Source organism: Ursus maritimus, unplaced genomic scaffold, assembly GCF_017311325.1.
Source record: "Ursus maritimus isolate PB19 unplaced genomic scaffold, ASM1731132v1 scaffold_12, whole genome shotgun sequence".
Classification (NCBI taxonomy): Eukaryota; Metazoa; Chordata; class Mammalia; order Carnivora; family Ursidae; genus Ursus; species Ursus maritimus.
Genome location: NW_024423564.1, coordinates 53,793,921 through 53,817,186, shown reverse-complemented (window position 1 = coordinate 53,817,186; position 23,266 = coordinate 53,793,921). Strand labels below are relative to the sequence as shown.

The following is a 23,266-nucleotide window of genomic DNA, read 5'->3' as shown; positions in this document are numbered from 1 at the left end:
TCTTTATATACAAGAAGATTGCCATGTTCTTTACATTGTTGTAGAGCATGACTGTTTTTAATAAAGAATTTCACAAGTACCGCTAATCTGATCATTTCAAAAATCCTGCTGAAGTCAGGCAAGATTATTTTCGTTCAACTCATGACCAGACAGAGGCTGGACTAAGGTAAATGAGTTGCCCAAGGTTTCATGGCTAGAAAGTCGAGTCCAGGTTCTTCACCAAGTTCTGTTGCTTTTCTCCACTACATTAGGTAGCCTCCTGTTGGACTTGGAAACAGGTGAATATGCCATCAGCCTGCTGCAGAAGTAAAGGAGATCTTTCCGGTGACTGGTTTTGTTGCCTAAGCTCTGTTTAAAATATCGTGGAATCTCACATGCTACGGGATGAAATGTTAACCAGTTTTGCTATTGTTTGAACAAAATTATGTTTAAATCATCTTATGACAAATTATGGAATTAGTATTGATGTATCTTCTAAAATGATTTAAAAAGTTTCATGGGATATTTCCTTGTCATTATTTAAAAATTAAATGTACCGTGCAACCTTATGCCTGTCACTTAAATTCTCATAGCCTGTTTCCTCATTTTTAAAATAAAAATGACAACTTTAAAAAGCAGTGCAATATAATTAAAACTGGTTTATGTGGTACATTCAGGAGCTCTCCAACTGCAAGACATAAGGAAGGAAAGTTTGGGCTGGTTAGGGAATAAAGCTTTTGTGCGCTAGGCATTATGCTAAACATTTTAGTATGTTCTTTAGTTCTGTCTTCTCAAATTCCTACGACAGGAAAGGTTATTTTATTTCAAACATGGGAATTTGAAGCTAAGTAACTTGGGGGAGGTCAAACAGATACAATGTGGCATCGATGGACTTTGAACAGTAGCACTTTCTGACTTCAGTGTGTGCCTTTTGGCGAAGATCTTTTTGACTCTAAACCTCCTGTACTTTTGTTCTGACTGAATCTGGTGTAACATACCTAAAACATAATGTTTCTAATGAAGATGAAACATGTTAATTACTCAGAATAGTTGATGTTCTCAGTTTAATCTTGGAGTCTTTTATTATAATTTAATTCTTTTTTTTTAAGATTTTATTTATTTACTTGAGAGAGAAGAGAGGGAGAGTGAGAGGGTGAAGCAGACTCCCCACTAAGCAGAGAGCCCAATGTGGGACTCGATCCCAGGACCCTGAGATCATGACCTGAGCCAAAGGCTGATGCTTAACTGACTGAGCCACCCAGGCGCCCTATAATTTAATTCTTAGGGAAAACATAACTCTGTGCTAATTAGAAATTTTATTCATTTAACCTGTTTATTGACCAATTCAGATAATGAAGAATTTGTAAATTTTTGTTTCCATAATTTATTCATATATTTATGCTACACTTGCTCTGGGCCAAGAACTCTGCCTACACGAAACAGGTAGTTTCTTCTTTCATGATACTGGGGGAACGTAACCAATAAACCACTAACGATGACTACACAAAATACTGTCAGATCTCAACTAGAATTCTGCTTCTTCCCTAAACCTTGCTCTCATGGTTATTGGAACTAATATGTATGTACAGGGCCCTGGGCAAACAAAGCCAGATGGTTTCCTAAAGCAAGTATGCAGAGAGAAGTTTGCTTCCAAAGAATCAGTCCCTTAACGGGAGCAGGTAAATTCGGAAAATACCGTGTTATATTCCTTTTTCTACATTCTACTACAGTTCTCTTTAATTATTGCAAACTGCCACTCTTTCCCTTCCAGAAAATATAATTAAACACCTTAATGCTGTCTGTGCCACCGCTGATTTCCTGATGTGTTGCCAGGGTGGAGCTTGGCCGAGAATTACTGCATGACTGGGTAATGACCAGGGAGCAGAATGGGCGGCACTCCAGCACATTTCTCCCACACTGTCACCATCATGAGCTTGCGACTCGGCGCTTTTAGGGTGATTAAAGAACCATGTTCTGTGTTTTCCTGATATTTAAAATGTACGACAAATGACTGTAAAGAGTGTTTTTAAAATTGCATTTGGCTTTTCTCAGTGCTGGTTTCAAAATCAAAATGTTTTTCCTGGTTTCTCTCAAGACTTAGGAAAAATTTAAAGTCAGCGATAATCAAATCATTTTGTATACCTTGTTTTCCGTCATCTCTAAGGTCCATAACAGTATTTGGAGCTTGGAGGGGCATCTATCTTAAGTTTTTAGTGTTTTTTTAATGTGAATTGGAGATCTTTATTTAAAAAAAAAAAGTGGTGATTCCTTGTTTGCATCCCCAAATTTAGATTTTGTAGATAAGACACGGAGCCCAGACAGGTGATTTTTCTGCAGCACTACCTTAGGTGATCTGTGGACCACATTTTGGGGAACGGTGGTTTGGGTGTGATGGTGGTCTAAAGAAAGCCTCCGTGGACATATCCATCAAGACCAATTGTGTGAGCCTTTGTGTTTGAGCACAGGTGCAAATGTGATCATCCTCCCTAATTAGGGTAGATACACTTTACTCTGTACTAAACTAATTTCATTTCTTATTTTAAACCTAAAGGTGGTCAGGGAGCTTGTACTTTGTAGATTAACTTTTACGACTTCCTGTCCCCCACTGAATGTTTGCCTTACCCCACATCCCTCATTATCAGAGGGATTTGGCAGAGTGATCAGTTTTCTCACAGCATGAAATAAAGAAGGAATTGGAGTGAGATTTATGAAAACAAGAGGTGAAAGTAGCCCACCTCTAACTTCAGTTTAGACTGGGCCTAATTGCCCCAATATCTGACACTTAGAATAGTGAAACTAATCAATGAGGGCTTGTGGATTCTGTTCCTGATTTTGCTATTAGTTTGTGATCAGCCTCAGTGATCCTTGGTATCCTTGTTTGTGGGTGCTCTGGACTGGTTTCCTTCTCTCTCCAAACTAAATATGATTCTTAAGCGTTTAGGTACTGAATACAGAAGTTGAATCTTTGCTGTTATGTGACTGAAAGATCCTGATCATTTTCTTATGCTTTTAATAGTACCTAATTCAATCTTTATTCTTTTATCTTTTAATTCGTCCTTACTTACATCCTTAGCAAGTAGCACAATGCCTGGCCCAGAGCAAACATTCCATATGTTTTTACTCCTTTCTTTGACTCTGCGTTCATTTTTCTATTTCAGTTGACACCTAAACCCAATTTGTATGTATTTCCTCTCGGTGGATAGAAATGACCTCCTAAATGGTCAGGTTCCCCATCCTTCTCCCCTGAGTACTCCTGTAGCTGGGTACAGATTCATTCTCAGACGCTGCTCAAAGGGTTTCACCCCCCGTCTTTGCCTTATCAGCAGGAGTTCTGGGCTTAGCTCCCCTTCATTCTGGAGCTCCAGGCTGAATTCAGCAGCTCTCTGTTATTGATACCACCAACCAGTCCATTCAAACTAAATTGTCATCTCTTGGTGCTTCACTCCTTGTCTCTGAGGCTCAGACCTCAGTTTCCTTCTTCCCCTTCTCCTTGCGCTACTCCCTTTTACCTCAGACATATGAATCGTTCACAGCCTTCCCGGTTTTGTGTATCCGTTGTTTCCTCCCACCACACACTAGCCTTAACTCTGTTTCCCCCCATCATTCTATTTGTATAGTCTTCCTCTTGGTCTGTCTGTGTGCTCAGCTCTCCCTTTCAAGTCACCTTATGTGTATTGCTCCCAAAGTAAACTCCCAAAGGCTGGACTCTGGGGATTGCCTATATGTGTTTCAGGTATCCCACCAAATCGTGAATTCCAAAAGGACTAAGACAGGTTTTAGACTTCCCTTCTGCCACTCTCCCAAATGTGAACACAAGAAAACATCTCTATCTTCCTTTTGTGGTGTGCACGTGGGATTTGAGTGAGGCAGACCTGAATCTGAACTCCAGGTCCACCAATTACTAAATGCAAGTTTGGGCAAGTTCCATAACTTCAGTGAGCCCCAGTTTCATCATCTGTACAATGGGATGATTATACCTTATAGGATTGTTAGGAGGATTTGTTTTCTTTCTTTCTTTCTTTCTTTCTTTCTTTCTTTCTTTCTTTCTTTCTTTCTTTCTTTCTTTCTTTCTTTCTTTCTTTCTTTTTAAGATTTTATTTATTTGTTTGGCAGAGAGAGAAAGCGAACAAGCAGGGGGAACAGCAGAGGGAGAGGGGGAAGTGGGCTCTCTGCTAAGTAGGGATCCCGACTGGATCATGGCCTGAGCTGAAGGCAGATGCCCAACTGACTGAGCCACCCAGGTGCCCCATCCACTAACATTTTTAAAGAAGAAGAATTAGTTCAGGTTTTCCCCTCCTTTAAAGAAACTATCTTTAGAATCCTTATAATACCTCCATACAGGAAAGAAACATCTTGTAGTTTGCCATGTCCCTACACCTCTGTAAACTCCTCCATTTGCACATTAGTGGACTGACTGAGAGGTAAAGTGATGTGGTCAGTGTTTGGGCCAAGTCTGCTGAGTCCAAGTGCTGTGCTTTCTTCATCACACCACAACTATCTCTTAGACTGGTAGAATTTTAAATAATGAGGACTCCCCTAAAAGAGCTCAGACAATGGTTCCCAGGCCTAGTCTTCTTAGAATTGCGAGGCTGGATCCCTAAAAATCACCCTGAGAGCCTATAAAATAGAATCATGACTAGGCTCTGCGAGCTGAGATTCGGAGCCAATGACACCGGTGAAGTTTAGTGATGGGGTAAACTTCTCTTTCTAACAGGGTCCTTAGATGACTCTTGTGGGCAGCTGGATCTGTAAAGAACAGATTAATCTCCCATGCAATACAAACATTTTTTCTGTAGTGATCATGACCATCAACCATAAAGTTCACAGATGCCAAAATTTAAGGCAGCCTTTAAATACATCCTTTACAAGACTAATCGAATGTGGAGGGTATCTCTGGCTCCACCATCATGCCTCCAGATTAAATAAGAAATGTTTTGACTGTATAATAGGTCACTTTAGGGTTTCAGTCTCCACCTTCTGCTTCTAGCTCCCACCCTCCCCAGCCGCCCCCCTCCTTCCCCTACCGCAGATGTTCCCTGCCATTTCCATGACTACTTGTTTCTACTCTGCAGCAGTAATAAAAGGTGAGCTAGATTTTCAAAAGGGGAGGAGGAAAGCAAAGCTAGTCTTTGCGGGGAAAGCAGAACTGAACCCTCATCTTTGAACAATCAAGACACCGCATGCCAGCTTGTTAATTCAGAATCTGAGAAATTGTAGTCGGGCTCCTCCGGCTGAGTCAGCACCAACCGCTCTGCAGTGGCTCTGCTGCAGGGGACCCCACGCTGCCTGGTATTTGCTTTGGGGGCAACTGGGAGTCCTTTCCAGGGTAACCAGTGGCTGAGCCAGGGGCATTTCTCCAGCTGAGGAAGGGGATAAGTGGGAAGACAATGTATAAAGAGAATGGTTTTCTTAAATCTTTTCTTCAGTTTCACAAAAAATACAGTTGAAGAGGTGGGGTAAAGAGTGTTATTTTATTTGAAGCCATTGGGGTTCTCCCCTGAACTTAAGAAAATAGAACCCACACTTTGTTTCCTGTACACAAGCACACGTACACACCCGCATAAATTATGTAAGTCCCAGCTTTCAGCAACAAAATATTACAAGTGTTTACATTGATCCAGTTTCTTACTATCCCCATTCCTGGTATTTTCTGGAAATATCTGTGACAAATAGCCAACCTTTATACTGATTTTCATTGACTTTCACAGTGTATTAGTCAAGTGACGTAGTTTCTATCCCAAATAACCTAGATGCCCTTCCATTTCTAAATACAAATCACATTAGAATATAAGGAAACTACTTCTTGGGCACCACGCTTTATTTAAGTTCCCCTGAATAAACATCAGCCTAGAATAACTAGAGAGAGAACAGTCTTTTCCACTCAGCTGAACAGGCATGCTTGTTTTAAACATGGATTTTCTAGCCCCATGACAGTGTTATCTGAAGAAAGGAATCTCAAGTTGCTCGTAATTCTGTATCAAAGCAACAATGCCTTTTCCTTGTCCAGGAAAGCCAGTAGGATTTCTCTAGTGTCATCTCAGGGTGTTTTCCTATCATCACAGGATACCAGGTGTTGCTAAGTAACAGAACCTTTCCACCAAGGAAGAAACTTAATTCAAGTCACTGCCCAGTATTTTAATAGAAAATGTTCAACCCACTGGAATAATGACCTGATACAGTTTCAGAAGCATTTAGTTATCTGGTCCGTTTTTAAATAACAAATAATACAGAGAAAAATAGTTAAATACATTTTCTTTACATTAAATACAAGGATCCCACTTTTAAATAATTGTTATAATAAAGATCTCTTAATCTAATCTAATTTTCTTATGCAGTTACCAACTTTTAATTCTCTATGAGTTGGTGAGTACATGCAGATTTGAGAAATAAAAACATGGAAAAAATCATAACTAATCATAAAAAACAGCATATGAACTTCAGTAGTAAGGAGCAAATCTCAAGTCAAAGTCCAGACCAAATAGAGCAAATAATGAAAATAAGTCAACTTAAAGAAACTATATCTTACATAACAACAAATAAGCAAACTCCCCTCTTACATGTTGTAGATGCTTTTGCCAGGATATAAATGTGATAATATCATATGGATCTATAAATAGAAATTAATAATTGAAACACACAAACATGAGAACTAAACTTAAGTATAATAATAATAGATATCATTCTAAGTACTTCATTATTAACTCACTTAATCTTTATGAAAACTCCATGAGATGGGTATTATTTCCAACTTTATAGATGAGGAAACTAAGGCACAGATCAGATAGGTAACACACAGTTACACAACTAGTGAATGGTAAAGCCAGGATTTGAAACCAGAGAGTCCAGCTCTGGAGTCTGTGATCTTAGGTGAATGCCAGGGCTGGAATTAAACAAAAAGTATTATTCACAGAATTCAGAAGAAAAACAGAGAAGTCAAATCATTTCATTTCTTCCACTCACAAAAATTCAATCCACTTTAATAGAAGAATGGAAAGAAAAATCAGCCATAAATCTAAAGTGAAGAAATTCAGGCAGTCAGAACAAGAATCAGGGGTGCCTGGTTGGCTCAGTCAGTTAAGGTCTGCCTTGGGCTCAGGTCATGATCCGGGGGTCCTGGGATTGAGCCCTGTGTCGGGCTCCCTGCTCAGCAAGGAGTCTGCTTCTGCTGCTGCCCCTCCCCCAGCTTGTGCTCTCTCTCACACTCGCTTTCTAATAAATAAAATCTTAAAAAAAAAAGTAACAATGTTATTGGAGAAATTGAACATGATTTGGTAGAGAAAGAATTTACCTATATGTTAGAAGACTTTAGTTTCTAGCTATCAATTAGCTTCATAACCTTATACAAGATCTTTATTTCTTCAGTCTTTTTATTTATGAAATGGAATCGGGGGGTGACGGTGGGGGGTTGCTGTAAGAGAATGTAGCTTTATACAGTTTCTTAGTATGTTTTCCCTGAATTAAAAGTCTCCGATTCTGGGAAATGCCATGCCTGTGGTTTTTGCCATCACTTGCTTGTCCCTGATTGCAGTTTTCTGTTATTCCCAAATAAACCCATTTTTGCTGGTTAAAAAAAGGTTTTAATTTCACACTTTATTAGCACACAATTTTAAAGGCACCTCAGTGGCCTACGTAGCATGGGACAAACGCTTGACCTGGTGGCGGTATTCCTCTGCACCTGCAGAAGTTGTCCCAGGACTCTTCAGAACGAGTAACTCAGGGAAGAGAATCTGAGGCACAGTGAGGCTAGCCCCTTCCCCCAGTGATTCCCATTGAGGACTGTGTGACTGCTTCCTTTATGTCATTGTGGGGCGGGCATTGCTTCCTTTCACAAGTCTCAAGTTTCCTCACCATAGACAAATTTAAAGAAGAAATCATTTTATCACCAACTTAGGCTAATTTAAAACTTCAACATAATAAAATCATGAAAACTAAGTCATGGCTATATTTTTCCCCTCCCATTATTTGGACCCTGTATCCTCAGGCATTTTTAGCTAACATCCATTTTCAAGGTAACAACCCCATTTTACAAATAAGAAACTGCTGTACATGGAGGTTCCGTCAGTGGTCAGAGGAACCAGGGATATACGTGCCTCCGCTAGGATTGACTGAATCCTCGCCCTTTAGCCTCTGCCCTTCCTGTTCTGCCCCAAGAACGTGTTGATTCACCATTTGTTAATGGTGAGTTAATGTGAGTTGTGCATAACTGTGATGGAGCCATATTTATCAAAGGAGGGTCCCTCTTGCCATTAATCATTGACACATCTAAGCACTTGCATAGATGGTTAATGGCCATGAAGGTTAATTTTTTTCTCTGAAGGTTGAACAAGTCAGACAAGTTTTAAACCTGGAAGGCTTTTTATATTAATACTACACCGAAGTTTTTCTCAGCGTCTTTCTTCTTTTAGTCGCCAGGGGCAGGGAATTGCATTAAATATAATCCTTCATATCACGTCACCATCGTTAGTCTGATGGGGATCCCTCACTAGTTTTCTTTGCTCCCTTGTATTCCTTTTTCCACCCACCATAATTAACCCCTCTAATGTGTTAAATATTTGCAACTTTGAGTATGCACTTCCAAAACACATATTGTGGTTTTTGTGCGGTAATCTTAGTTTGCATAAATGGTATTACATAAATGGTATTGACCCATTGTTTTCCTCCCTGTTTGGAAATCTCTTTGTCACTACTTCCAATTAATTGTGTCTGCCTGCTGATGGGACACTGTGATGTCCATCCACATCTCATCTATCCTCTCTCCCAGTGACGGATACCCACATTACCTCCAACTGCCCTGCTGTCTTCAATAACATCCCCTTAAGACCCGTGTGAGAATGTGTTAGGATATTCCCAAGAGCGGAATTGCTGGTTTGTAGAATATGTGTATGCTTAATTTGATTAAGTAGTGTCAGCCTATTCTCCAGAGGGCTGCGCTATTCAACACTCCCAGCGGCAATGTCACGGGGATTCCTATGGCATCTTCCTCACGTTTCCACTAAGGCTTCATGATGTAGCTTTCAGACATTTGCCAATCTCATAGTGAAACTGGTATCTCACTGTAATTTGCATTTCCATATTTACTAATGAACTTGAGCATTTCTTCATACGTCTTTTGAGTTTTGTATCTTTTGACCAGATTTCTATTGAGGTTGCTAACCTTTTTCTGCTTCTCTGTATATTAATTCCCTTTTTGTTTTAAATATGCACATATTTTTTCCTGTTGTATTTTTATGTTTGTTGGTTTAAGTCCAGAAAGTACCTTCTATTCTAGTTTGCCAACAGTTTGGGGTTTAAAAAAAATCTTAAATAGATATTGTACCTTCTCAAATGCTTTTCTCCATCTATTAACATAATTTTCCAGCTTTTCTGCTTTAATTTATCAGTGTGCTAATTTCCTTGAAAAAATTCCTGATATTTAGCTCTCTTTGAATTCCTGGAATGTGCCTTTATTTGTAATATATTCTTAAGTTGAATCGTATAAAATTGCTGTTTCTTAGGTCAGAAAATGGTCAAATACTATATCATGGAGGTGAAATTAATATTTTCAATATGCTCTCAAATTATTTAAAAAATATTTTTAAATCTATGACCCTAAGTTAAATAAGACTGAAATTTTCTTTATTTGTCTCTATTTTTGGAAGGAGAATCAGGATTATATCACCTTCAAAATATGAAGTGGATAACTCCACCACCCCATGTTCTGGAATAGCTTACATAGATAAAATTCATTAAAACTTGAAATGTGATAGAATTCAAAATAAAAATATCTAGAACTGTGTGGGGTTTTGTTATCTTTTTTAAAGGGAATACCCTTGACTACCATTTCATTTTCTTTAATAATTACTAGTCTATTGCAGTTTCACATTTATTTTTACACAAAATATGACATTTTAAATTTTGAGAAATTTATCTGTCTTCTAGATTTTAAAGTGTGCCAGCATTTCATATCAATCCACTATTTACAGTAATCTTATTTTACGGATCTGTCTGTAGTTATTTCCCCTTTCTAGTTCAAGAATTTATTTCTCTCATCTGTTTTTTTTTTCCCTGATCCATTTTTGCAGTATCTATCTTGTTAATGTTTTTAATTGATCCTTATTGTAGTGTTTTTGTTCTGTGGATTGTTTGGTTTTTGATTGATGGTGATGGTTTTATTTTCATTAATAACTTACTCTTATTTTACTGTTTTCTCTTTTTTCTTTGCATTTGCTAGGTAGTCCTTTTTCTAATCTCTTGGGTATAATGCTTATTATTGTTTAACTCTTCTTGTTTTTTGAAAAAATCATTCAGAATTACAACTAGCCTTCTAAGTTCTGCTTTGGTTGAATCCTTCACGTTTGACATCTAAGTAGCATTTTTATTCATTTGTTAGTACTGTATTTCTTAATTTCCTTTGTTGTTTCCCTTTTAAATCTTGGGCTTTTCACTAACATTAATGTTCTAGACACTGTGGAGTTTTAAAGTTATTTTTTGTTGTTAATTTATAGTTTTTCAGAGTTTTATTGCACTGTGTCCAAAGACATAGCCTGTATGATATTGATTCTGTGAGAGTTATTGATGTTTCTTTTATGGCCTAACACATAGTCTATTTCTGTAATTGTTCTGTGCACGCCTCCCCAGATGTGTGTATTTTCTGTCTGTCTGATGTAGAGTGCTCTTATATCTATTGCTTTGAGCTTGTGGTGGTGTTAAAGTCTTCGATATCTTTTTTTTAAAACAATCTCTTTCTGTTTTATTATTTTCTGAGAGGGGTGTGTTAAAATTTTTGTTCTATTTTGTTTTCTTAGCTGTAGTGGCATTTCTTAACTGTCTTACCCTGTAACTCCAACAAAGTGGATGAAAGCATTAAGAGGTCTGCTTGAATCTGGGAAAAGAGGTCTTACATTAAGTGTCCTCTCAAGGCCCATCCCTGGGGGGGCCCCAGTGCACTTCTGCAGAACCCCCAGTTGGAATTTCTCTAAACCTCGTACTAAGATTTCTTATCACCCACCCACTAACCCAAAGAATTTCCAGTTGGCAGCCGAGTGGGCTCTCGCATTCTTCTCCTTGCTCCACCACCATATATGCTTCTCCACTTGCCAGTCCACCTACAGGATTCTTCTTCCCATAACTAAATTCTGTACCTTGTTCAAAGCCCTTCTCAAATTCTGCTGCTTCCATGAAATCTCTTCTAGAAATCTCATTTCTTAAAACTGTAAAAGCAGTTATGGCTCATACAATTAATTTAGTATTTTTTCACTGACCTTATTCATAATAAATTAGTATTTATTCAGTGACCAGCCCTTGTGGTGATTGGAACTTCTATTTAAATAATTGTAGTTGTCTAATATTTATTGTTTTTTTTGTTTCCCTGATGTTGCTATGTAAGCATCTTGTAATGTGTGTCTTATAGGTCTCTATTCGTTAATATACCCCCATAGTGTCTTGTTCTTGGTAGTTGACCAACAAAAACACTTTGAGCTTATTTACTTCAGTGTTAATATGACTTTATTTTTTTCCTATCTAGAAGGCAGTTTTGTTACATTGCAAGACCTGTATTTTACTGTATTTTGCTAAACGTGTTCTTTATTATTAATAATAAGCTTTATCCATGAAAGTTAAGATTCTTTTCAAAATCATTGTAAAGCAAACAGATATATACTCTTTCTAAAATCAGCAGCCATTTATATGGTTAATTTTTTTAAAGTATTTTTATGAGTTTAAATGTATCTACTCTCCTAAGGCAGTGTTTATTAGGTCTGGTAAAGTGATACAATGGCTAGGCTGTTTGCCTCCCTGTCCCCCCTTAACACTAATTATTTGAGTTCAGCTTTGAATCTGCAAGGTGCCCTATAAGGATGGTGGACCGAAGTCGAGCATCAGACTGAGCATACAGTTCCAGGATAGTCACAATCTACCAACTGGTTAGTCAACTGATAAGGTGATTGCATCATACCATGGTAGATGGTGTCAGCCTTTGAGCCCCAGAAACACACCTGGCCTGAGCCGGTGCTTTGTCGGGGACAAGACATGTTGAAAGCAGTATCATTCCCCACGCTGATCTGCCAGTGTGGTTTTGTTGCACATAATCAACACAAGTGAAGCATACCCAGCCAAATCCTAAAACAGGTAATCTAGACCAAAAAGTAGAGGTAGCAAGGAGAGACAAAAGATTGAATTTAAAAAAAAAAGGGGCTTCAGAGGGGAGGGGGGTGGGGGATTGGGATAGGCCGGTGATGGGTAGTAAGGAGGGCACGTATTACAAGGAGCACTGGGTGTTATACGCAAACAATGAATCATGGAACACTACATCAAAAACTAAGGATGTACTGTATGGTGACTAATATAACATAATAAAAAAAATTTTTAAAAATACCTATAAGCCATGAGACAGCTGTTAAGTCCTTTAACATGTATATTATTCATTTTCCCAACATCCATGAAGTGGGTATTACCATGCCCATTTTACACATGAAGAAATGGAATTCCATAGAATAAAATAATGTATTAATTATTGGACATTGAGTATATGGTTGGTTTGTGTATTGAATTCAGATCTGACAGCTAAACCAACATCCTTAATTCCCCTCGTTTTATTCACTTAACGTAAAATACTGTTTTATACCATTTGTATAGTGTAAAGAAATATAATTATGTAGAAATAATTGTTGATTTTTTTTTCTTACCGGAATGCAAGTCCATGAGAATAGGAACCATGTCTGTTTTGTTCCGCATGATATCTCCAGGATCAAACACTTTATTGGCACAGAGCTAATGCTCAGTATATATTCTTTGTTTCCCACCCACCCCCTCTGTTTTTGGAGGGGGTAGGTAGGCCAGGTTTCTACCACATTGTGTTGACTGTCATAGGTAAGAAAATAATGCACAGAAAGTCTAGGCCAATGTGAACCTGAACAATAAGAGAAAGTTTTACTGGTGAACTAAACTTTTTCAATGGAGATGGAATAATTAACTGTAACCTATAGGTAAGGCTATGAATCACTTCAACTACTTCATTCTCAAAAAAGTATGGCGTGGTAAGAAGGGGGACATGCTGACGCCCTTGTCATGTAGATGTAAGTGCTCTATTTAAATTTTTTTACCCTTCTTTTTTTCAATAGAAAAAATCAGGCAAAGATATGCAGACCTGCCTGGAGAATTGCACATTATTGAGCTTGAAAAGGATCAGAACGGACTTGGACTCAGCCTTGCTGGTAACAAAGACAGGTCACGCATGAGCATATTTGTGGTGGGAATTAACCCGGAAGGACCTGCTGCCACGGACGGGCAAATGCGTATTGGAGATGAACTGTTGGAGGTGAGGCACATAGATTTTTAATTTCTCTTTCAGTAAGGCGAAGGGGTGAAGGGGATAGTCTGCAGGAAAATGAGGTGGCAGCAAGGAATGTTACAAATTACATTTTCTTCAACTCTTCAAAATCATTTTCAAAAGGAAGAGCGAAATCATATTGTCGCTTGCAAATGTTATTTGCTGCTTGAGTAAGAACTAATCTTGCAAAATAATTTAGGGACCCTTCAGTTAAAATCTCATGAAAGCCTATTAAAAGAGTAGGATTTGTTCTTAACACAAATTCCAAAATGTTCAAAACTAAATTGCGTATTAATCTATTACTAGTATTTATCAAAATTCTCTTTAGCTTTAGAATAAACCGTAAGTATGAAGTTTGGTTTTGTTGTTGTCGTTTAGTTTTTTGGGAAAAAACCAACAAAACCAACAGAACTTTGTGAACTGGTTGTCAAGACTTGGTTACTGTCTGTGAAGTTGGTGATGTGGGTTAAGACCACATGGATGCCTGGGCATCTGGGTAGCTCAGTCGGTTAAGCGTCTGCCTTCTCTCAGGTCATGATACCAGGGTCCTGGGATTGAATCACGCATCAGTGGGGAGTCTGCTTCTTCCTTTGCCCTTCCCCTTGCTTGCAATCTCTCTCTCTCTCTCACTGTCTCTCAAATAAATAAATAAAATCTTAAAAAAAAAAAAAAAGACCACATGGATTCCTTATTTAGGAATAGGATAGAAGTAAGAGAGGACTAGAGATGGTGGTCCTTTGCTAATTACTCTTTAGATGATTTCATCAGTAGTCTTATTTATTCCTGTTTTCCTCAACTCAAAGTCAGGGTTTCTGTTCCGAGTTGATCTTACTTTGGTGTTCATTTGCTGTTTCAGTCTGTCATTCAGCTAACATTGTTAGAGTGTCTCTTAGGACTGGACACGCAAAGGAAGATGATTGCACCCAGTCCCTTCATTCAGAGAGCTCACAGTCTAGAGGAAGGAAACAGACATGAAAAGATTGTTGTGCTGCAAAATGAGAAATGTAGTAACCAGACGGACAGCAGCAGCAGCTAATCTGTACTCAGTGTCGGACACAGCAACCTCTTTTACTCGTGGGGTCACAAAGTAAACGATGGCGCTGGGATTCAGTATCAGGCAGTTCAACTTAGCTTTTGTTAACCAGTGCACTCTGCAGCCTCTGGATAAAATGCTCCAACACTTGGACATTTAAAGGTCCAGAAATAACAGAGACACTGAGTATCAGACTGCTCACTTAAAATGAGTGTTACTGATTTTGCATTTTATGATCTCGTCAGACTTCGACTCAGAGTAGAATTCAGTCACCCATAATCTGATTTGCTTCATAATAAATACAGCCCAAACTGGTCAGACAGCACTGTGAGACCATTAGCATCACGCCTCTCTCCCAAGCCTCAGTAGTTTCTCCCCCTCTTAAAGCCGTTTCCACAAAGAGATCACTTCTGGAATTACTTTCCTTGTTCTTTCGTAATACAGCATCATGAAAGGGACCCACTTTGGGTAGTAGCAGTGACCAGCATAACCATTAAATACGTACAACTCAAAGCCAGCAGTACGTGTTAACCAATACAGTTCATCACTTCAAGTTTATTTCCTTTGGTTGATGCTTGGAGATTTCTTCAGGGATGAGACTAAAGTGATGGTGGTGGTCATCAAGGTGAAAGGGAAAACTGATTTACGGAGTTATTACTGGTACTTTACCAACGTGCTCGCACATTTGTATTCAGTGTTCTTAAGAGACCTATCTGGTAAGTACTCGTACTATCCCCATTTTATGGATAAGAAAACTGCGTAAGTCACTTGTCTAATGTTAAAGAAGTAAGTTACCAAGTTTCGATAAGAAGCCAGGCTTGCCGGACTCCAAGATTCATGCTCTAACCACTGAAGTGTACTGTGTTCCCCGCGGTACATTGCTTAAATCCATGAGAATCCCGATTTATGATGCTCTAGTCTTTAAGAAATCATTATATGTAGTTACTGTGTTGTGTTATATGGACCTAGACATGGACTTCCTGTCTTGCATGGTGTATGAAAATGTTCCAAAGGCTGTAATTTAGAACATGAAGATTCTAGTTCTGTTCTCTCTATCCTGCTAAGACTCAAGATGGAATAATGGCCCATGGGATCTAGACCAACAGCTGGTATTTTATTTCTCTGCCTGATATTGTGTTAGATGTGGCTAACAAATGAGCAGTGGCTGCAGAGCAACGAGGGCGTGTTACAGTCCATACACAGAAGTCTACACTGCGGACACAGCTGTGAGCGCGGAACTCGGGAGAGCTGCTTTCACTTATCCCAGTTCTTGAAGTTATAGTTGCATTTCAGAAGGGGCTTAATTAACGCAGTGCACTGCACATAGTTGACTGTTGATTAGATCACATTTCCTCCCTCCTAGACAGAAAATTGAGGTCTCTGTTTTCTAGGTGAGAAGCTGGAAGAGCTCTCTTGTCTGAAAAAGGATATTAACATCCTGCCATGTTGGACCCCATCTACTTTTTTTTTTTTTTTTTTTGACTTTCCGAATTTGGCTCTTTTGTTGCTATTCAGCAACTTTATCTTCTTGTGGAGATGGAAAGAGCAAGAAGATCAGACATGGCAATAAGTTGATCCTCCTCCACTCCCCATTGATTGTCTTGTCTAAAAAAAAAAAAAGATATAAATATGTTGCAACATACATTCTAGCCTCCCATGTCTTTGGCTAGTTACTTATCTTCTCTAATCCTCGGTTGCCTCCTTTATCAAATGAAAATTACTTACTCAGCAAGTATCTTGCCATGCACCTGTCATGTAGGAAGCAGTGTATGAACAAGGTGCTGATTTTACGTTGGTGAACAAAATCCATGGTCCCTGTTCTCACAGAGCTTACAGTCTAGTGATTGTATGGCATTAATTTTAGAGGGTGTTCTGAGCAGTAATGAGAGAGATAGGTCAGATTTTGCCATAGTATCTGGTGCAGAGTAATACGTTTGAGCTGATAATATTTGTAAAATGGTATTTTCATGTGGATTTGTGTATTTGGAGGTTTTTTTTTAGTTTGTTTGTATGAATACATTTGTCTCTGAAAGTGTGTCCCAAAGGGAAGCCACCATCTTCCTCGATAGCTCCATGTAGCATCTTGAAAAACTGAGAGAACAGAAAAATGCATAGACTGGATTCTTAAGCAGTTACAAGCCATCTTTTCATGTGACTTTTGGCTCTAGGTCAGGGATGATGGGAAAAAATTTGTGTGGGAAACATTTCCCTCGTTTCTTTTTATAACTGAGGAAAAATTTTAATTATTCCTCTATGATATGTGAGGAATTTGTATATCGCATGGTATCAAATCCAGTGTCCTTTTGAACAGAGAATAGGAAATTGATGTAATGATGAGTACCAGGAAAGCTACAAGCCCATGTTAAAATAGCTGTTCTTTGGCTATTGCAACACGTTAGATTGTAGAAGGACACTGCATTGGGTGGGAGGCTTTTATAGGGGGCTGTTAGACTATGCTTACTAGATTTCTGGGCCAGAGCAAATCTTGCATATTTGCTTACTCACCCACACTCCATTTAGTTTTGTGGCTTCTCTACGAGGTCAAGTTATCCGTGTCTTGATTGTTTTTACAACTCCACCATTTATTCCTATTATTTCTCAGGACGGCTTTGTTGCTATTTTCATGTTCTTACTCTGTTCGGAGCTTCCTTTTATTTATAGTGGATCTGACTTATTTTAGGGCCTCAGATGAGGCTAATTTATAGGACGTAGAAAAGAGCATGGTCGAACATGCATTGTGGCTTCTTTGAAGTCAGAAGCCCTGCTTCTTCCCGAGAGCCTGTCCGTAACCGATTTTCCGCATGCCATTGGCCAGCAGTTTTGTTGCTGTGGAACTGCTTCGTTAACAGTGCAGGAACAGCCAGTGAGTTCTGTCCATCGATGGCCCAGTTCATGTATAAAAGAAATCTTAAACCCCCAGAAGACAATGTGATTAAATCTCAGCTTCTTTACCCTTTACTGCGATGCTGGTGTGGGGGGTTCTGAATTAATTTCAAAAGGCATTAGCATATAATTACCACGTAGACTGCAATGAGACCTGCACCAGAGTATTGGCTTTCCCTGAGCAATTAGTCCCAGAAAATACACAGGCCTGGGCATGGTGCTGTCATATGAATATAGGATTTATTTATAATCTTCCCTATGGTGCAAGTGTGGGATGAGAGAGTGGATAATGTTGCGTGGGGAATTGGAGTGATTTGTCAGGTTACAAAAGCAGCTGAAAAAAGCAGTGTGGGTGGCACGAGCCGGTACCAGTGATGGGGCTAGCATCGGGAGCCGAGTCTCGTCTGCCTCCTGCACCCTGCAAGGTAGAGGCCTCACATTGCCTTTGAAACACTGACCTGCAGAATAATCAAAGTTAAATGTTATTATTTTACATGTGTCTAATATGTTTACTTAAGAACCACTACAAATAAAAAGCAGGAAGTCTTCCCGTATTTGCCAGGGATGACGACATAGAACCACAGGTAAACTCAGATCTTATTGTCTTGTTACATTTATTTTATAAGAGAAAAAAAAACCTGAAGCGATAAAACGTCAGTATCTGGCCCAGGTCCATGGAGCTGCGTCAGGACAAAGCTCCAGCCTTGGGACTCTATACAGCACCCCGGTCTCAGCACCTACTTTTCACTCTCTTCTTCTTGCCAGTGAATTATTCTTGAGATCTTTTGGAAGACTTCAATGTGATTTAGAAGCGCAAGATAACAGTAAACAAATCACTAGCTTTTGTGTGTCTGCAGATAAGATTCTTTCTGATTTTCAGTCAAAAGCATCTGTCATCTTAGATCAGCTCTTTTAGATTATTACCATACATGGATGTAATTTTATAAAGTGTGCTTCTTAATGCAATAATTATGCCCTAAGGACTTCATGTAATAAAATATCCCATTGTAGAAACTCTAGTTTGAGGAGCAGAAAGAAGACTAAAAGATTAGCAAAATTGCAATAAAATGATTTTCCCTAGTTTTATTAAGAGATAGGTATTTTATAATAGCTAAAAGTGCAAGAATCAATCGATCGACCCAATTTTTTATTGTGGCAATGGTTTCATAAGTGTTAAAACATACTTGACATTTTAAATAAGTAATGTGCTATATGTCTGTTATGTCTCAAGGCACTTGTTAAAAATTGGTTGATTAAGCCTGACAAAAATAAATACTGTTAGCAGATCCTGAGTATGACCTTCCCATATGCAAAGTGAAAGTGACCCCATTTGGGGACTCTAAAAATAGTCGACAGCCTACTTCGCGACTCTGAAAGTCAACAGAAGAATGTGCTGCTGGCTGAGGGGTCAGCCTCACACATAAAACTCTGGGGTCTCTGCTGTGTGTGTAACATTTTTCCTTTCTTCAAAGTGCAGCCCCCTGGTTATTCCAGCATATAATCAATAGCTGTCTGTGTCTTGTTAAGTCCTCTCTCACCCATTGTGTGATATCCAGTGTGAGTTACAAAACAATGTACTCGTTAAGAGAAATTTGGGGGTGGGAAAGCCGTACTAGCTCACACTGAATGCTTACGATTTTCAAGTCAGTGCTAAGTTCCTTACATGCATTCTCCTAACTTTTACAACAAACCTATAAAAGTGGGTGCTATTTTAATCCCCATTTGACAGATAAGGAAACTGAGGTGTGAAGGGGTAGAATCAGCCTGCAAACACTACCTTTCCTGACTCTAAAGGCTACGTTCTTAAGTTATTTCATTCTGGATTACTAATGATTCTGAAAAGTGGTCGGTGGGGGCGCCTGGCTGGCTCAGTCGGTAGAGCGTGCTACTCTTGAGCTCAGGGTCATGAGCTCAAGCCCCACATTGGGAATAGAGCTTAACTTAAAAAGTAGTAAGTAAATTTCTCATCATTTTGTAGTTTCGTAGATCTGGATTAACGCAGTTAGTCTGGTACTAGTTCAAACTATCTGAGATAGCTTCTCACAATACAATACCTTGTTACTCTTGCTGTCGTCTTAAAATCGAATGCCACTTTGAATTCAATAAAAGATGAATGCAGTCAGTGAAATTATAGCCATCCCTCAAGAATCAGAGAAGAAAAATATTCCTTTTTTGAGGTTTTTCTTGCCCAATTTGAGAATGTCTCTGAACTTCATATGTTAGGAGCTTTCCTCCTCAATACCATTGTAAAAAGGTTTTATTTTCAGGCTGCAGGAAATACTCTGTAAAACCTAGCCATATTGGGTGGCCTCATTCTTGTCTGTTGCCCACCGTGAAGTCCTGTAGCTCTAGTGCTGCCATTTTGGGTTTCTGTCCATGGCTTGTTGGGGGAAGAGTTTTGAATTATTTAGTCACACTTCATTGTCTTTATACTGCTGAAATATTTAGGCTAAAAGTCTGTATTCTTACTGATCTTTTGGAGGAATGACAATCATTTAATTTTTATTATTGCAGTCCTCATTATCACTGTGCAAAAGCTTTATGTGTGATTGCTACAGTGAGCTGCATTATCTTAAAATCAGAGATAAAGTACATGAAAGAGAAAGTGCCATAGAAGCAGAAAGTAAAAATGAGGATAACCGAAGAGATTACTGTGGAAAGAATATAAAAAGCAGGGATAGGAACGTATGCTGGAGGGAAAAGTTGCCACTTGGAAAGACTAATTGGTTTTTAGCAAGACTCCTTCCTGCAGTTTTCCCTCAGCTCTTACGTAACATATTAGGGTAGTTTTCCAGGCCTCTGTTCCTGCTTTTTCCAGTTTCCTCTCTACTTCCTTCCAGTCCTACTCCTTGCCGTCATAGTGACCGTACTGAAATGCAGTCAAGAAAGATATGCTCTTATTTTTTTTTAAAAGATTTTATTTATCTGTTTGAGAGAGAGAGCGCAAGGGGGGAGGACGGGGGAGAAGCAGGCTTCCCGCTGAGCAGGGAACCCCACCTGGGGCTCAATCCCAGGACCCTGAGATCATGACCTGAGCTGAAGGCAGACGCTTAACTGACTGAGCAACCCAGGTGCCAAAGATACGCTCTTAGATTATCAAGGTTTTCCTTACGTCAACCTCAACATATAACTTAAATGTCTATATTTTGCTCCATTTGCACAATGGAAATCTCCTGCAATCTTAAAGCACGAAGCCTGAAAGAAAAGTGTTAATGAAATTTATTCCAGGTTTGACCTACTAACAATGTCAGACAGCTGCTTAAACTCATCCAAAATGTGGTTGTGTATGTGTGTTTTAATTATAGTTTTTAAGAGGTAGGCCTAAAATCAGTAACCCAAAGTGAAAATCAGATGTTCCACACCAAAGAGTAGCCATGCACCTATTTCTCATTATTTTAAGTCAGGAGAATTTATGCATTACACATCAACCCCAATCCTCCCTCCCACCAATTTTCTAAAATATTCTGAAACGCAATAAAAATAATTGCGGTCGTGTTAGGATGTGACGCATCTCCTAGCACTTCACAATCACCAAATAGTACGATTGCTAACACAGTTGCATTGTGTGCAATAACATGGTTTCCGTTCACTCCACCAACATCCAAACTGCACATCCTCCTTGTTACTGAGTCTGGGTTCAAAATGTCACCCTACGATTCTGTACTTGGAATATGCTTGGGACGTTTTTTTTGAAAGTGTTTTACTTTAGGGGGCGCCTGGGTGGCTCAGTCGTTAAGCGTCTGCCTTCAGCCCAGGGCGTGATCCCGGGGTCCCGGGATGGAGCCCCGCATCAGGCTCCCTCTTCCTCTGGGAGCCTGCTTCTCCCTCTCCCGCTCCCCCTGCTTGTGTTCCCTCTCTCGCTAGCTGTGTGTGTGTCTCTCTCTCTGTCAAATAAATAAATAACATCTTTTTTAAAAAAAGTGTTTTACTTTGTATTGGGGATGTAGATACAAGTTTTTCCTATATAAACACGTACTGAAAAATGCTTTATTGAGAGTATACGTAGATCCTATGACATTTGAGGGTTAAAAATCAGAAGGTATCCTATAAGGAAAATCTAACCTAGGAACTATACCCATATGTGGTTTTCCTCCTTTAAAAAAAACAAAACCAACAACTCTTGTTAAGGATATTTTTTGGCATCTATAAAATAAGCTCAATGATGTAATGAAATCCTGTGTAGCCATCACATAGTTCAGCAGTGGCCAACACTCGGTCATTTGTGTGTCACCTACACCTCCAGGTGCCCACCCCTATGCAATTATTCTTTTTGTAGTTGAGGGGGAGGGGCAAAATTTACAAAAAATGAAATGCACAGATCTTCTCTATATAATTTTGACAACTGTATACACCTCAGTAATCGAGACATCTATCATTTCTCTCTCCCCAGAAACTTTTCTCATATACTTTCCCATTGGAACCTCTCCCATCCTGGGAGGCAAATACTGCATTGATTTTTTTTTCCCCCTTTCATGAGTTTTTCCTGTTCTAGAACTTCATATATATGGGATCATATGGTATGTAGTCTTTTGTGTCCAACATCTTTCACTTTGCATGTCTGTGATTCATCTATGCTGTTCCATGTATTAGTAGTTTGTTCCTTTTTGTTGCTGAAAAATATTACATTGTATAACTACCACAGTTGATTTATCGGTTTACCTGTGGATGGACTTTTGGATTTTTTTCACAGTTTTGAATACAGTTGCTAGGAACATTTATGTGGCAGGCCTTTCTGAGGACAAATATTTTCCTTTTTTGGGGTATATATTAATAGTAAATTAGTGGGACACAGGGTAGTTGTGTGTTTGACTTAAAAAGAATCTGCCAGCCCTTTTTCCCCCAAATAGTTGGGCCATTAACCATTCCCACCAGCAGTGTATGAGCATTCTGGTTGTTCCACAACCTTAGCTGCTCTGGTGGGTTTGTAATAGTTCCTCATTGTGGCTTTAATTTTACATTTTCTTGATGACTGATGAAGTTGAGCATTTTTCTTCTTTAGCAGCCATTCAGGTCGATTCTTTTATAAAAAAGTGTCTAAGTCTTTTCCCCATTTTTAATCAGGTTGTTTGTCTTTTTATAGAAGTTCTTAGTTTTGATGAGATCATTATTTATTCATGTTCTCTTTTATAGTTACTGTCCTAAGAATCTTTGCTTACCTCCAATAATTACAATAATATTATCCTATATTTTCTCCAAAAAACTTTATAGTTTTAGCTTTTATATTTAGTTCTGTGGTCCATCTTGAATTAATTTTTGTGTGTGCTGTGAGATAAAGGTTAATGGATTTTGTTTCCATATGAGTTCATAGTTGACACAGCACCATTTGTTGAAAGACTTTTTTCCCCTCATTGACTTCCCTTGCACCTTTGTGAAAAATGAAATTACCCTATAACTGTGTGTCTGTTTTTGGACTCTCATTCCTCTTCTATTAATCTGCCTATTGTTGATGCCATTACCATGCTGTCTTGATTACCATATCTTTATAGCAAGTCTTAAATTCAGGAGCACTACATCCTCGTTTTTTTTCTTATTTTTGAAAATTGTCATGGCTATTCTAGGTCCTTTGAGTTTCCATATGAATCTTAGAACCAACTTGTAAATTTCCATTTTTTTTTAAAAAAAGGCTGCTGGGATTTTGATCGAGATTGTATTGAATCTATAGTTTAATTTAAGGAGGCTAGACATCTTGACAATACTGAGTCTTCTAAATTATGAATGCAGTATCTCTCCATGTAATTATTTTTTCTGAAATGTTTCATAACTTGTAGTGTAGAACTTTTCCATTTTCAGTTAAGTGTATTCCTGTGTATTTTATATTCGTTTCATTCTTATTTGTTGCTAGTATATAGAAATACAATTGATTTTCATGTATTTGCATATTGACCTTGTAACCTATAATCATGCTAAACTAACCTACTAGTTCTAGTGGTTTTTTGTTGATTCCTTAGCATTTTCTAGAGGTAATTGATCATTTCATCTGTGTATAGGGAGTTTTATTTCTTCCTTTTCAATGTTTATGACCTTTATCCTCCTTCCTTCCTTCATTTTCCTCTCTCTGTCTCTCT

General features: G+C 38.6%; 1 protein-coding gene across 2 annotated transcripts in view; it reads left to right on the top strand.

Annotated features, from left to right (window-relative positions):
• Nucleotides 1–23,266, top strand: part of PATJ (PATJ crumbs cell polarity complex component) — a 336,896-nt gene that overhangs the window by 181,281 nt on the left and 132,349 nt on the right. For both annotated transcript variants that reach the window (XM_040627217.1, XM_040627218.1), the window contains exon 28: nucleotides 13,077–13,273. In XM_040627217.1, coding sequence (XP_040483151.1) covers nucleotides 13,077–13,273 — 197 coding nt within the window. The remainder of the gene's footprint in view (nucleotides 1–13,076; nucleotides 13,274–23,266) is intronic.